The sequence below is a fragment of the Macrotis lagotis genome, chromosome 2 (genome assembly GCF_037893015.1).
Source record: "Macrotis lagotis isolate mMagLag1 chromosome 2, bilby.v1.9.chrom.fasta, whole genome shotgun sequence".
NCBI lineage: Eukaryota > Metazoa > Chordata > Mammalia > Peramelemorphia > Peramelidae > Macrotis > Macrotis lagotis.
Window position 1 is genome coordinate 175,422,414 of NC_133659.1, and position 16,295 is coordinate 175,438,708.

Consider the following 16,295-nt stretch of genomic DNA (forward strand, 5'->3'; position numbering starts at 1 on the left):
AATGAAAAGATATCATTCATTACTTTGGTTTCTATTTTAATAGGCTGAGCAGCATAGGGTATACTAAGAGGGTGGCCTACATACAGAAAACCATACTGATTATTTAGGTGCTTTTTAAAAAATTGAATTTTTAAAATTATAAACAAAAATATTTCAATATAAACACTAGTGAGAATGTTGGAATGTTGGAAAACGAACTGAATTTCTCTCATCTTCAGGTAGAAGAGACAAAAGATAATGGAAGACATACATTAGAAAGGGAACATATATATATATATATATATATATGTATATTTAGCCGAGTCAAAATTGTCATAGCCTTCTATTTACTTAGGCTAATAGACAAATCACTAATTGTTCACAGATCTATTGCTCATTAGAAAAGAAGGAGGTTCCCTTATTAAGTAAAGGGAAGGATTTTGTATCCTTCCCTTAACTTCCTTTAAAGGACACTTACTTTCTCTGATTATGCCATTGTTTCAGACACTCCATAGGCTCCTTGGAGTGGTGGTTATCAGGAGATATATCCCACATTAGATAAAATAGACATATCCATTGTCATGGGAGAATTTTAAAGTGTATTAGAAAAAGAAATAAGAGTTTTAATTCAGATGAGATTTTCAAAAAGGTTATCAGTACTAGTTCAAACTGAGCCCTCCCCAGGCCTTTGAGTCTCCAATTTTACCTATTTTCAGGAACAAACAGAACCATTATCAGCAATATTACCATGTACAAACAAGACAAAAGCTGTGTAGATAAGCTGTTAATGTTCACCATGGAACTGAAGACTAATGGGGTACATGACAAAAACTTTACACATAAGCTTCCCATCTGACTCCTATTACCCCCACTCTACCACTGAGGCAGTCACTCAAGAAAACAGACTCAAGTTTATATAATTCATGTTTTTTTATATAAGTTTTAAGTTAGCTTAAATTATTTTGACAATTTTTAATTGCACAATCTTTTGCCAGTCTAAAAAGAGCAAAGAACTGATCAAAAAGACACACCACTGCAGTATTAATTCCAAATGATTACTTTTTACAGATCTGTACAGCAGAATAGTAAAGAATTCCTCAATCCATACCATATAACAATCCTAATCATGCCTTACTGTGCATAGCAGGGTGGAAAGTGTCTTGTCAAGAGGTCTTGGGAATGACAGCTAGAAGAACTAGGCTAGGCACAGTGAACTGTGTCTACCTAATCAAGGATTATGCGGGGGAGGGGGGGTGGCAAAAAAGCTGAGTTCCCTTTCTTTTCCAGTGTACAAAATATTACAGTGATTCTCTTCTTTATATATTTACAGACTCTGCACAAATAGAGAATGGTTACAAATTACAATTAGGCTTGGCAATCTGATAGGTTCTCTCCTTTGCCCACCTTCCTGGCCCCACTGAGGGGGAAAAAAATCTCCACAGGCCAAAACTATGGCTGTTGTCCTGTACCTAACTTCTGTAAAGGTTGGTTTTCTGTTGATCAACAGATAAAGTCCTTGAGGAGTGTAAGTACAATATGTGAAGTGCCAGAAAGTCTACTTTTTAAAGAAGCTGGTTGTATACATTAACACTAGACACAGACTTTAGGAAGCTTAGAACAACAGATTTTAAAAATAAACAAACTCTTTCTTGAGCAGACAACATAGCTCTGCTTAAAATGCTATTGTATTCATAAAACAGGAATGGCCACAACTTTTTTTTATGGGGGGAGGAAGGGAAGAAAGTATTTTGATTTTATTTAGACCCTTCCCTAGTTTGTGGGATATTTTTATTTTTTTTCCTAAGTTTGAAATCACATTAGGGAGTTGTAAAGCTTTGGCCTTGTGATTTTAAAAAATATCCCTGATTTCCACTGAGAGGAAGTTATGTTTCCTTAAAGTGACCACATTATGGCCAAAAAAAAATGACTACCATTGGGGTAGGACAACATTTTGTATTCTGATGTGAAACAATTCTTTCCCATGAGTGCCAAGTCCAATTCTAATACAGTGCAAAAAAGGATTTAGGAGGTGGTTGCCTGTGGAGGGGGGGTATCAAAGGCTTGTATAGTAGCTGTCTATCCATTGAGCAAGTCCTCTTTCCACCAGTGTTTGGTTTATAGACACCGCCTGAAAAAGAGAAGGTCATTGAAAGCAAACAGTTACAATAAACTTCAGATAACAAGATACTGATGCTATTCTAAAGTCATACTGCAAGAAACTGTTATGTAAAATGTCTATTATATGAAGCCATTCTCAAGATATTATTTATATATATCTATATTTCAAAATGTTATTCAAGATGCTCTCTCATTTTCAAAATTGAAAGCATTATCTGAAAAATATCCCAAAAGGACTGAGGTATGACAGACTCAGAAAAAATAAATCAAAAAAAATAATTTTTACATCCAAAAAAGGCTTTCTAGAAAGAAAGAAAAAAATTAAAGTCACTAAAGTTTAGCACATGAAACGAAAAGAGTAAGAAACAGGGACCAACCAAGTCTAGTCAAAAATTGAAGAATTCTAAAAGAACACAAAATTTTTTGGTATTGTTACTACTAACAAAGTTTTTCAATAAGAAGAATTCAAAAGTCATTACCTCATCCCCAATCATGCTCCATAATTGTATGAGAGGCAGACCAGTGGAATTGTAATTGGTAACCTGGAGAGAGAAACATAAAATTTAAGACAATCACTCCCTATAAACTTTAAAGATTGCCAGTCCAACTGGCAATGACTGAGTAAGGGCAAATCTCCTCAAAACGTAGAAACTTCCTAACTATTAGAGGAATCTCAAAATGAAATGGGAAGCCTCTGGAGGCAAGTTCCTCCTCACTGTAAATCTTCAAGTCAAGGTGAATGACCACTTAATAGGAGGAATGTTATAGAGAGAAGTCTTGTTCATGTATGTATGGGACTCGATGGCCACTGAGTTCCCTTCTAATAAAAAATCAATTATTCATACCTGAGCAAGCAGTGGTGTACCTCTGGTCATTTCATTCACGGCTGCATCAGCTTCTGGTGAAAAATGATCCTCATCTTTGGAAAGAGAAAAGAGGCAGGAGGAGAAAATCTGGATTAAAAATCTCACTTGGAGAAAACAAAGATACTGATAATTCTGTTCCCTGTTCTACATTCTTGGTCAGAGAATCCTAGTGTTATGTCAAGGAAATGCTGCAGATCTTTAGATGATTTTTATGGAGAACAATAAAAAAAAACACAATCCTTTTTGACTATCCACAATTCCTTCAGAATCTAGTCTCAACCTGCTTTTCTTGTGTAATCCCCATAGCTTTGGGACAACTTCGACCCCTACTTTACTCAGTTCAAAAATTATCTAATATGATCACAACTTCAATCTGCCACTTGAGAAAACAACAGTCTCCCCTCTTATTCTTGTCCCCTTCTGTGTCAGATGAGGACCCACAGGGTTTGATCTTCAAGCCTTTCTTCTCATTGGTCTTTTCTATTAGCTATGAATATGCTCAGGCTTCATTAGTCCTTAAAAAAAAATATACTATACCTCCATTTCCTCTAAAATCATCCCAACTTCTTTTTCCCTTTTAAAAACCCCTATTTTTTTTTGATCCAACCATCTTTAATAGTTATCATTCTATATATTTTCTCACAGTCTTCACAACATTCCCTGAAAAGATCATAGACTGGAAGTACCTCCACTTATTACTCTTTTCTAAACCCTTTTTCTTTTTCTTTTGGTTTTTTTTTTTTAGTTTTTTTGCAAAGCAAATGGGGTTAAGTGGCTTGCCCAAGGCCACACAGCTAGGTAATTATTAAGTGTCTGAGGCAGAATTTGAACTCATGTACTCCTGACTCCAAGGACAGTGCTCTATCCACTGCACCACCTAGTCACCCCCTAAACCCTTTTTCAGTTTGACCTCTGACCTCAATTTACCGAAACTCCTTACTCCAAACTGACTAATCTTTTATTAGCCAAATATTTTGAATTTTTCCTCAGTCTTCATCCTTTCAACTTTTACTTCTATTGATTGTCCACTTTTCCTGTTTTTCTTCTTTCTTAATTTTTTAAAATTTTCTTTAATTTATTTACACATTACTAAGATATTCTTGTTTAAGAGTAAACATAATATCCCCTCCCCCACAAAAATATAAAACTTCTTGAGAAATAAAGTGAAAGAAAGAGAAAAAAATGTGTTTCAGTCTGTGTTCTGATACTATCAGCTGTCTTGGGTGGATCAAAAAAAAATCCATATTTCTTAAAAAGAACTGGAAGAACTGGCTTCACTTAATGACCAGACACTTCCTCACTGTCTGGTGATGTATCAATCCCATGGAATCTGGCTTCTATTTCCGTTCTATTGAAACTGTTTCATTAAAGGCTGCCAATGACTACATCAAATCCAATGCTATTGTTTTTTTAGTTATTTCAATTATGTTGGATTCTTCATGACCCCATTTGGGGTTTTTGTGACAAAAGATATTAGAATACTTTGCCATTTTCTTCTTCAGCTCATTTTACAGGAAGAAGAAACTAAGCAGGGTTAATTGACTTACCCAGCATCACACAGTAAAAGATTTAAGGCTGAATCTGAACTTGGGTCTTCCTGACTCCAGACCTGGAGTTCTATCCATTTACCTAGCTGTCCCAACTGAAAGTTACCAATGATTTTATTGCAAATCCAATACCCTCCCCCTCTTAATCTTTTCACTTGTATGAAGTACCTTTCCAACCTTCCTTTTCTTTCCCATTTTCTTTTCAACTAAATTCAAGTATATCCAAAACAAATTTTATCTTTCCTAATTCATAGTAGGATTAAAATCTATTCCCCTTTTCCTGCCTCTACCTCCTCAGTGAAATTTTCACTTTTAAGACCCATCCCTAGTAAGATTTGCCCATTTAGTCTTTCCTGAATTTAACTTTGACTCAACTCTACAGTAATCCAGGTATTTTGCATTGTACAGTTGGGAAAACTAACCATCAGATAGTGACTTGTTCAGCAAGTTATCATCAGGTGGGGTCTGAACCCATTTCTTCCTGATTTCAATCCAACAGCCCCTCTGATTTAGATGAAGACCACAGAAATGCTCAGAGGTGTTTGGTCTGGCAAAAATGGAAGAATCTGGCTTATACTAGGAGGACAACTGAATCTCTGAGTAAAGGTTTAAAGAGACACATGATAAAAAAAATGGAACTGTTTTCACCTCTTTCTAGAGAAAAGTCTTTAACATTTGAGACTTGAAAGGAGGAAAAAAAAGATAGTAGTTAATCTAATACCTGACAGAGGTGTCACATTATCTAATAAGACTTCTGCTCCTTGGAATGGCAGTGTGACAAAATCAGACCTGTGGAAAGGAAATAGAAACTTATTGCTAGAAATTGAAAAGTTTGGCTTTTAAAACATGCTGCTGTGTGCCTTCTGCTGTAGTCTAGATTTTTCTAACACCAGCTTCTGGGAAGCTGGACTGGGTCAGCACTCAGTAACCATGAGAACTTGCCTTAGCTAAATCTTTACCCTGATTTAGGGAAGAGAAAGACCCATGGCAATGAATCCATAATGACAAAACAGGGTTTGTGGGAGTAACTAAAATGGGAAAATCTTGTTCATTTCCTTTCCTATCATGACCCTTCTTCCCTCTACAGGACACCCTCTACAGAATTCTTCTTGCAAGAAATCCACTGGGTAGCATTCCCTTAGGATGGCAGTCACTTCAAATGATTAAGCATTTATTAACTATTCACTAATGTAAAGGTATCATTAGTCATTGGGCACACAAAGACAAAAATTAAAAAATATGTCCTGCATTCAAGGAATATCCCTTTTATTGGAAGAGAGAAATACAAGTAAGTAAACAGGTAAGTAAATCCAAGATAATAATCTGAGGAGGGAGAAAACACTTAAATATGATCCAAGTGAGTTTTAAAATTATTTTTTAAAGTCAACTATGGGGTAAGCTAGGTGGCAAAGTGAAAAGAGTACCAGTCTTAGAATCAGGAAGACCTGATCAGGTTCAAATCTGACCTCTAACACTTGACACTCACTAGCTATGTGACATTGGGCTCTTCACAAAAACATAAAAAAAAAATAAAGTTAACTATGAATTATCCATGACAGACAGTATGACTGGCTTTAGTCAGAAGATCAGGTTCCAGTCTTGACTCTGAGACGTACTATGTGAGACCCATGGAGGTGGTAACTCATCTAGAAGTGCCCCAAGTCACAATCAGACTATAAGATCCAGATCAGCTTCTATATGTATCAGAGGGAGGAGTTTCTATAACAAGAATTCCCTAGATAAATAAAATCACAGGTCTGGACTCTCCCTCCCCAAACCCTCCAATTAATAAACTAATGATAATGAATAGGAGAGTCCTAAAAAGCAGAATATCCAAGATTTCAAAATGGTATGATTAACTTTACATTTAGGTACCAATTAGTGAGAATAATCAGGAGGACAGGAGTTGAAATCAGTCTCAGTCATTTACTAACTTGTGTGATCTTGGGGCAAGTCATTTAACCCTGACTGCCTTGCATCCAGGGTCATCTCCAATCCTCCAAATTCATTTCTGGCTCTGGAGGAGAAAGTGAGGCTGGTAACTTAGCACAGCCCCCCCTCACTCAAATCCTCATGTGCTTATCACGAAACCAACTCCCTGATTTCATGGTCCTCTTTGAGGTCAAGGGACAAGCATCAAAAGAGAGAATGATAAATCTCCTGAAGTAGTCACATTATTTGAATTCATACTGCCTATTTCCATTATAAAACCAATGACCATATTTTATGTGATTCTAATTTTAAATAGTACAAATTCCAATACCTATGTCCACTTCGAGGGGATATATTATAGTGGTTTGCCATTTCCTTCTCCTGCTCATTTTAAAGATAAGAAAGCTGAAGTAAACAGACTTGCTCAGTTAAAAAGTATCTGAGGCGGGATTTGAACTCAGGAAGAGGAGTGAGGAGTCTTTCTGACTCCAGGACTGATACTCTATTGATTGTTCCACTTAATTGCCCCATATAAGTAAGTATATACAAATAGATATAAATACATATTTGTATAAGTATATATATGTGTGTGTGTGTGTGTGTGTGTGTGTGTGTGTGTGTGTATGTATACATACACATGATCTTAAAAGTATGAAATCCTGTTTATAAGAGGGAGGAAAACAGTAAGTATGGAAGAAATATAACATTTTTTCTTTTTCTGTGTGTGAGACAATGGAGTTAAGTGTCTTGCCCAGGGTAACAGTAAATGTCTGAGGTCACATTTGAACTCAGCTGTTCCTGACTCCAAAGTTGGTGGTTCTATCCATTGTGCCACCCAAATGCACCGAGAAAAATATCCCCAAGACATAAAGAAGTAAATTTCATGACAAGAATTAACCTAAAAACTATAAAACTCTGAAATTTAAAGTAGTCAAACAAGTGAATTTGTACTTAAAATCACAACTCCTCTTGGACTATGTTAATCTCCTTTAATCTACATTAATCTAATACTACACATTAATCAAACTGAACATTCATGATTTTTTAAAGTTATTTAAAATCAACCAGGCAAGAAGTACTAGGGGAGATTAGCCTGCCATTCAAAGTTTATAATTCAAAAAAACTTCTGGCTTGGCCAAAAACAGATCTTGGCTCAGATCCTGCTCAGAAGTGGCTCAAGGATGTGTAACCTGACCTGATTTGTCGAAGAATTTCAGTTTTCACTCTTTTGTATCCACCATAATCCACGTAACGAATCTCAACTTCATCACTCTCTTTGTAGTAGGCAACAACTTGGGCACGCCACCAGGCCCCATCCACCCCAGGGGCAGCACAGATGACAGCTACTGTAGATAAGAAGCAGGATGAATAAGGGGAAAGAGATCAATAAGGTCGAAGGACAGAAAAAGGATAGTTTTGAGAGGAATGAATACAATACGAACAACCTTATATGTAATTTAAATCAAATGAAGATCTACCTTACACACATCAAATTGGCAGAGATGACAGAAGAAGAAAATGACAAAACGTTATGAACAGCTTCTGGAAAATATGCACACCAACACCGTTACAAGAGCTGTGAATTGCTCCAGTCATTCTGGAAAGCAATTTGGAACTATGCACAGAAAGTTACCAAACTATGCATACCCTTTGACCCAGTTAGACCACTAGTGGTTAGGTTCATACTAACAGAGACCAAAAGAGGAGGAAAAGGACCTATATGTACAAAAATATTTATAGCAATTCTTTCCTTTCCAAAACCCTGAAAACTAAGATGATGGTCACTTATTATGGACAAATTGTGGTATATGAATGTAACAATTTATCTCAGAAGTAATGATAAAAGCATTATTTTCAGAGGAAACCAGGAAAACCTATATAAAATGACAGAGGGAGAACAATTATACAATGGCAATAAATTTAAAAAGGAAAACTATTTTGAAAGACTTTATAACTGATGAATGAAATCACAATTTTCAGAATCAAAGATAAAATGCCACTCACTACCCCCCCCCTTCTCTCCTGCCAGAAAGGTGAGGGACATTAAATTCAGAGGAAGACACATTTTAGAATCCATCTTATGGTCAAATGGAAATTTGTCATTTTGGACTCTACATTTTTCATGAGTGTTTTTCTTAATCGTTTAATGGGGAGGGAGGGGGAAGAAGAAATATATACTTGTTAATTGGAAAAGAATGAATGTAGAGAGACACTGCTAAACTCCCTGAATGGGGAAGGGGTAATTAAACTGAAGTGACAGCAATTTCACTAGTGAAACAGAAAGTGATTGGTTTCATCATGTGAAACAGACTGGTAATCACTTCCTGCTATACCCTCCCCTTTTACTCAATAGTACCAATATCACCAATTACCTCCCCCCGCTTGACCTTACTTGCCAGGTATTCAATGCTTGTTAACAGCTAGAAATATTCCCTCTCCTCTCAGCTATCCAACAAAAAATTAAAATATTCCTAAGGAAAAAAGTCAAGCTGATACAACCACTTAGGACAAGACACAGGAAGACTAATACAGCACCTTCTGCTGTGTTCACATTCTTCTATTAATAGAATTCAAATTCCTTTTCTCCTCCTCACAAAAAAAAAAACCAACTTTTTTCTTCTTCAAATACTTACCCAGACACAGTAAAAGACAACAACACTGGCTGTGTATCTCACAGAAGTTTCAGGCAGCATATCAATTGACTAGACTAGAAACTGGGCTTCCTGAACCTCACATGCTCCATTGTGTTAAGGGTTATCTTATTCATTATAAAATGATATTTATATGCTCAAGTTTTATAGTCCTTTGGGTATAGGTCCAAATTGCTCTCCAGAATGAGTGGATCAATTCACAACTCCACTAATAGTACATTAGTGTTTCAATTTTCCCATATTCCCTTCAATATTTACCAATTTTCTTTTCTGCCATATAAGCCAATCTGACTGGTGCTAATCAATAGTGACTGAGTATTTTTTTCAGATAACTATGGATAGTTTTGGTTTCTTCATCTAAAAAATGCTTGTTCATATCCTTTAACCATTTATATCAATTGGGGAAAGTTCAGTTCCCATTTTTAGCCTTTACTAGGTGTCTCAGGTTCACCCAATCCCTTACCAACTCAGAACATATTTGGTAAGTACTTGCCTTCTACTGGTGTAGGTAAGGTTGGAATCCCAGGCTGAGAATAACAAAGATACATCTGCTGATCCAAACTGCGAAGTGCATGGAAGGTGGGGTGAGTATGCTGCTGCACAAACATGTGCCCAGCATTCACCTGGTTGACCACAATCACTTCCACAGTAACACCATCAGGGATCATGAGCTGCCAAGATAAGAAGAAAAACAAGAATATATAGAATGAAAATGGCAGGTGTTCTAGACTGCTAGCACTTAGTACTTGGGAGACAGCAGTCCTAAAGATGTATAGTCATATTGGAGAGTCAACATCTCACTTTTTTTTGGACACTGAATTTTCATTCAATTTGTCCCAGGTCTAAGTTTCTGTAAGTCTTTCCACTGGATCAGTCCAAGGGGAAATAAATAGTTTCCTTTACAAAAGGACCACCCCCAGACATATTTAATGCCTTATGCCACTAGAGATAATATTTTTATTGAAAAAAATAGTCTAAGAAAGAAGAATCAACTTTGCCAAAAGAAATTGGGGTGGAACAAGAATCAGCCCTATAAAGAATGTCCCAAAAGTCTGACAGATTTAAACAGTCTTTAGTTTGAGGCATCCTATTGACCAGATATAGAACCCTTAGTCTCTATTACTCTTTAAATTCTCTTCTGTTTCCTGGGGCGTTCCCTCTCATCCCCAACCTTTAATTGTCTTTTGTCCCTTCTTTCTATCTCTACTGAAATCTAGGGAAAGGGGAGGAGAAACTAGGAGGTTGGGCTACTACTTCCTAATAGACAGCTACCAACAGTGGGCAAAGAAAAGTTCCTTTAGAATTCGACCATCATAGGGGCGGCTAGGTGGTGCAGTGAATAGAGCAATGGCCCTGGAGTCAAGAGTACCTGAGTTCAAATCCAGCCTCAGACACTTAATAATTACCTAGCTGTGTGGCCTTGGGCAAGCCACTTAACCCCATTGTCTTGCCAAAAAAAAAAACAAAAAAAAACCTTAAGAATTTGACCATGCAGAGCCAAGATGGCAACAAAAGCGGATCCTATCTTAGGCGCTCTCTCATAAATCTTCAAAACTAAGTACTCTCTTAACTAAATTTTCGAGACACAAAACCCACAGAGGGACCCAGTGAGGCAGTTCTCCTACTCAAGGTAAGCTGGAAAAGAGCAGAAAGGCTCTGCTCCCCGGGGTTGGAGGGGCAGCCCGCCAGAGCAAAAGAACTTCAGCCTCCTGGAGGCAGACCCAGGGCACTGGGAGCCACTGCCAGGGGAGTTTCCTGAACTACACCCTGGGGAGCACAGAGCACAAATTGGGAGAACAACTGGGGGTCTCTATTAGAGTAAGCCCGTGGAGCCCAGCCCTCAGGGCACACAGCCAGCAGCATGGCTTCAGCAGCCCAGATCCAGGAAATAGAAGCAGGAGGAGCCCATATGCAGGAGCCCCCAGGGCATGAGCCCATTGAACCTAGGGAGGGGAGTGAAGAGAGAGACTGTGGAGCTCTGTCCTCTGCCCCTGGAACAGGACTCTGGGGTTCTGACCACATTCAGATCCTGATTGCAGTCTACCCCCCTCATAGAACAGCAGGGGCCCCCCACCTCAGCCCCATAGCAGAGTGGGGCGCATATGGTCATTCACAGACCAGGAGGGAGGACAGAGCCTCACACACTGAGATCCTTGTGGGAGTGTCCTAAAAGCTCAGGAAGCACCCCCAAAACAGGATTAGGCTGGGAAAATGAGCAAGCAGAGAAACAAGAGGAAGACCACTGAGAAATATTTTTCCTGTGAGCCCAAGAAGGATCAGAACACTCCAATATGAAGATGAGGAAGCACAAGCTCCTGCATCTAAAGACTCCAAGCAAAACAGAAATTGGGTTCAGGCTATGACAGAGCTCAAAAAAGACTTTGAAAATCAAGTAAGGGAGATAGAAGAAAAACTGGGAAAAGAAAGGAGAGAGATGAAGGAAAAAACATGAAAATGAAGTCAGCAGCCTAGTCAAGGAAATCCAAAAAAATGCTGAAGAAAATAGCATGCTAAAAACCAGCTTAGGTCAAATGGATAAAACAGTTCAAAAAGTTATGGAGGAGAAGAATGTTTTAAAAATCAGAATGGGCCAGATGGGAAAAAAGATAAGAAAACTCTCTGAGGAGAAAAAATCCTTCAGACAAAGAATAGAATTCAGGGAGATTGAAGAATTTGCCAGAAATCAGGAATCAATACTTCAAAACCAAAAACATGAAAAATTAGAAGAAAATGTGAAATATCTCATTGAAAAAACAACTGATATGGAAAACAGACTTAGGAAAGATAATTTAAAAATTATTGGAATACCTGAAAGTCATGATCAGGAAAAGAACCTTGACATCATTTTCAAAGAATTACTACAGGAAAAATGCCCTGATATCCTAGAAGCAGAGGGCAAAATAGAAATGGAGAATCCACCAATCTCCCCAAGAAAGAGATCTCAAAAAACCAACCCCTAGGAATATTATAGCCAAGTTCCAGAACTCCCAAGTCAAAAGAGAAAATATTACAAGCAGCCAGAAGGACACAGTTCAAATATCATTGAGCTGCAGTCAGGATCACACAGGACTTAGCAGCAACTACATTGGAAGCTCGTAGGGCTTGGAATACAATATACCGACCGGAAGGCAAAAGAGCTTAGAATGCAGCCAAGAATGAATTACCCAGCAAGGCTGAATGTCCTCTTCCAGGGAAAAAGATGGACTTTCAATGAACCAGGGGAATTTCAAGTGTTCCTGTTGGAATGGCCAGAGCTGAACAGAAGGTTTGGTCTTCAGATACAGGACTCAAGTGAAGCATAGAGATTGGAGGAGAAGCGGAAAATATGAGGGACTTAATGATGATGAACTGCATGTATTCCTGTATAGAAAAGTGACACTGATAATACTCATATGAACCTTCTCAGTTAATAGAGCAGGTAGAGGGAGCTTTTATAGTTGAAGCACAGGAGAAAGCTGAATTCGAAGATAAAATATGGTGTAAAAATGGAATCAATAGAAAAAAAAGGAAATGTAATGGGAGAAAGAAAAACAGAAATTGGGCTCAGGCTATGACAGAACTCAAAAAAGACTTTGAAAATCAAATGAGTTAGAAGAAAAACTGGGAAAAGGAATGAGAGATGCAGGAAAAACATGAAAATGAAGTCAGCAGCTTAGTCAAGGAAATCCAAAAAATAAGCTGAAGAAAACAGCATGCTAAAAACCAGCTTTGATCAAATGGAAAAAACAGCTCACGAAGTTAGAGAAGGGGCAGCTAGGTGGCACAGCGGATAGAGGACTGCCCCTGAAATCAGGAGTACCTGAGTTCAAATCCGACCTCAGACACTTAATAATAATTACCTAGCTGTGTGGCCTTGGGCAAGCCACTTAACCCCATTGCCTTGCAAAAACTAAAAAAAAAAGTTATTGAGGAGAAGAATGCTTTAAAAAGCAAAATTGGCCAGATGAAAAAAGAGATAAGAAAACTCTCTGATGAAAACAAATCCTTCAAACAAAAGAACAGAACTCAGGAAGAGTGATGAAATGGAGAGAATCCACTGATCTCCCAGAGAAAGAGATCCAAAAAAAACAACCCCCAGGAATATTATAGTCAAGTTCCAAAACTCCCAAGTCAGGGAGAAAATATTACAAGCAGCCAGAAGGACACAATTCAAATATGGAGCTATAGTCAGGATCACACAGGACCTAGCAGCAACTACATTGGAAGCTCGTAGGGCTTGGAATATAATATACCAGAAGGCAAAAGAGCTTAGAATACAACCGAGAATCAACTACCCAGCAAAACTGAATCTCCTCTTCAAGGGAAAAAGATGGACTTTCAATGAACCAGGGGAATTTCAAATGTTCCTGTTGGAATGGCCAGAACTGAACAGAGGGTTTGATCTTCAAACACAGGACTCAAGTGAAGCATAGAGATTGGAGAAGGGGAAATATTCCTGCATAGAAAAATGACACTGATAATACTCATATGAACCTTCTCAGCTAATAGAGCAGGTAGAGGGAGCTTTTATAGTTGAAGCGCAGCTGAATTTGAAGATAAAATATGGTGCAAAACTGGAGTCAATAGTAAAAAGGGAAACGTAATGGGAGAAAGGAAAAGAAGAAGGGGGAATAAGCCAAGATACTTCATTAGATTTTTCTTTATTACAATGAGCTATTGCAGTGATATGGAAGGGGGGAAGGCAAAGGGGAATGAGGGAATCTTCACTCTCATCAGAGGTGGCTAGGAGAGGAAACAGCATATATACTCAATGGGGTATAGGCATCTGGAGTAAGAAGGAGGGGGGGGGGATGTGAGTGATGGAGGAGAGGATGGACCATGGGGGGAGAGTGGTCAGATATAACACATTTTCTTTTTTACTTCTTGCAAGGGGCTGGGATTGGATGACCTATCCAGGACCATAGAGTCAGGTGGATGCTGGGCCTAAGGGATGGTAAGGGGGGCTCAGGGCCTCTTGGCCCCAGGGCCAGGGATCTGTCTGCTGCACCACTCAGCTACCCTACAGCAGAGTCAGAGTGAAAGGAGAGAAAATATAATACATGGTAGTGGAGAAATAAGAAAGGAAGGAGTTGCAATCAGCAATGGCAATGGTGGAAAAATATGGAAGTAACTTTTGCGATGGACTTATCATAAAGAATGTGATCCATCCACAACAGAGTTGGTGGTGTTGGAACAAAGACTGAAGCATATTTATTATTATTATTATTATTATTGTTGTTGTTGTTTGGGGGGGGTGCAGGACAAATGGGGCTGGGTGGCCTGCCTGGGGCCCACAAAGCAGGGTGATCCTTGGGTGTCTGAGGCCGGATTTGGACCCAGGTGCTCCTGGCTCAAGGGCCAATGCTCTGTCCGCCACCCAGCCACCCCTACTATTATCACTATTTTATTTTGGGTCTTTTTTTTCTTTTTTTCTGGTTTTTGCAGGGCAGTGGGGTCAGGGTGGCTTGCATGTCACACAGCTAGGTGATTATTAGGTGTACGGGACCAGATATGGGCTCGGGTGCTCCTGGCTCCAGGGCTGGTGCTCCATCCATTGCGCCACCTGGCCTACAATTATTACTTTTTTTATTTCAATTTTCTCTCCCCTTTATCACTCAAGCGAGTCTATATTTTTTGGGGGGGGAGGGGGCATTTTGTTTACTATCAAACAAGAATATTTTATTAATGTATAAAAAAACATTATTTGTATAAAATGAGAATAAATAAAAAAAGAAAGAAAAAAGAAGAATTTGACCATCACTGAGGGCCAGATCCCCTCCTTATCCCAAGAGAATTCTAAAGGTTTTGCCCTGTATGCTGCACATTTCTAAAGTCTATTAAAGTCCTTTCTAATCCCTGAGGCTACAATTATTATTTTTTTCATGCCTAATTATAAAATAATACAGGGCACACCAAGTAGAAATGCCTTCTATGATGAGTCTTACCCTGCTTCCCTTCCTTCAGTCAATATTCTCCTTCCCTCCCCCCACTTTAAGAGACCTGTTTCTAACTCTACCTTTTCCCTACCACTGCTAGCCAAGACTACAATAATTTATTTTAATTTATCTCATTATTTATTTAATTAATTATTTGATTTATTTCATTATTTAATTCATTTAATGAATAAACTTCTCCATTACCCATTTAACAATGAACCTGAATGAGCATTCCTATAAAAATGTATTTCTATTTAGATTTATTAAATATTCTCTTTTACTTGTAATGTTTCATAATGCACATAAAATAATACACCAATCTTCACACAGGCATTCTGACCCCTCCCCAAATATAACCTATTCAGGGATACCCTCCAATCAAAACTACTTAGATTTTGGAAAAATGCTCCCAAGCATCAATAGATCAGAACAGGAAAGCCCATTTCATTAAGAACAGGATCAACATGTGACATAAATAAATAAAATTAAATGGATACTGTTCCAGAAAGAAAGAAGATTCAGGTCTTATCTGAAATTTTATCAGAGAATCTATAGAGGTTACACTGAAAAGCCTTGTAAATCAATGCATAATACCTATAGTAGTTTCTTGCAAATAGTAGTATTAAAATATTCATTTAATGAATAAACTTCTCCATTACCCATTTAACAATGAACCTGAATGAGCATTCCTATAAAAATGTATTTCTATTTAGATTTATTAAATATTCTCTTTTACTTGTAATGTTTCATAATGCACATAAAATAATACACCAATTGGGAGGGCAGGGTCATATACATACATACATACATATACATGCACATACATATATATATTATTTAAGGCAATGGGGTTAAGTGACTTGCCCAAGGTCACACAGCTAAGCAATTATTAAGTGTTTTTGAGGCCACATTTGAACTCAAGTCCTCCTGACTCCAGGGCTAGTGCTCTATCCACTGCGCCACCTAGTTGCCTCTTCAGCCTGGCTATAACTGGCATTTAATATCTGTGAGAATGGATCTGTGGAATAACCATTAACTGAAATATTTCCTCATCCAAACCAAAACCCTCAAAACAGTTTTCACTGAGCAATGAGTTTCATCTGTGGGCCAAAGCTAACTAAATCTCATACCTACAAAGTCTCTTAACATTAAGATTAGGCATGTCTATACAGAAGTATATCTGAAGTACATACTGGGAATTCAATTCATATGTGCCAAAAGATAATACCAAGAAGGACAGACTTTGAACATTCATTATAACATGTGTCAGACAGGAATCTTACACTG

The 16,295-nt window shown here is 38.0% G+C and overlaps 1 protein-coding gene across 5 annotated transcripts in view; it reads right to left on the reverse strand.

The window, feature by feature from the left end:
* Nucleotides 1-1,918: 1,918 nt before the first annotated feature.
* Nucleotides 1,919-16,295, reverse strand: part of AKAP1 (A-kinase anchoring protein 1) — a 58,109-nt gene continuing 43,732 nt past the window's right edge. For 4 of the 5 annotated variants that reach the window (XM_074223653.1, XM_074223651.1, XM_074223652.1 and 1 more), the window contains exons 6-11: nucleotides 9,587-9,764; nucleotides 7,638-7,788; nucleotides 5,232-5,299; nucleotides 2,943-3,016; nucleotides 2,577-2,639; nucleotides 1,919-2,107 (exon numbers count right to left, since the gene is read on the reverse strand). In XM_074223653.1, the coding sequence (XP_074079754.1) occupies nucleotides 2,033-2,107; nucleotides 2,577-2,639; nucleotides 2,943-3,016; nucleotides 5,232-5,299; nucleotides 7,638-7,788; nucleotides 9,587-9,764 (609 nt within the window). In that variant the 3' untranslated portion in view covers nucleotides 1,919-2,032. The remainder of the gene's footprint in view (nucleotides 2,108-2,576; nucleotides 2,640-2,942; nucleotides 3,017-5,231; nucleotides 5,300-7,637; nucleotides 7,789-9,586; nucleotides 9,765-16,295) is intronic. The other variant, XM_074223655.1, reaches the window with a different exon arrangement.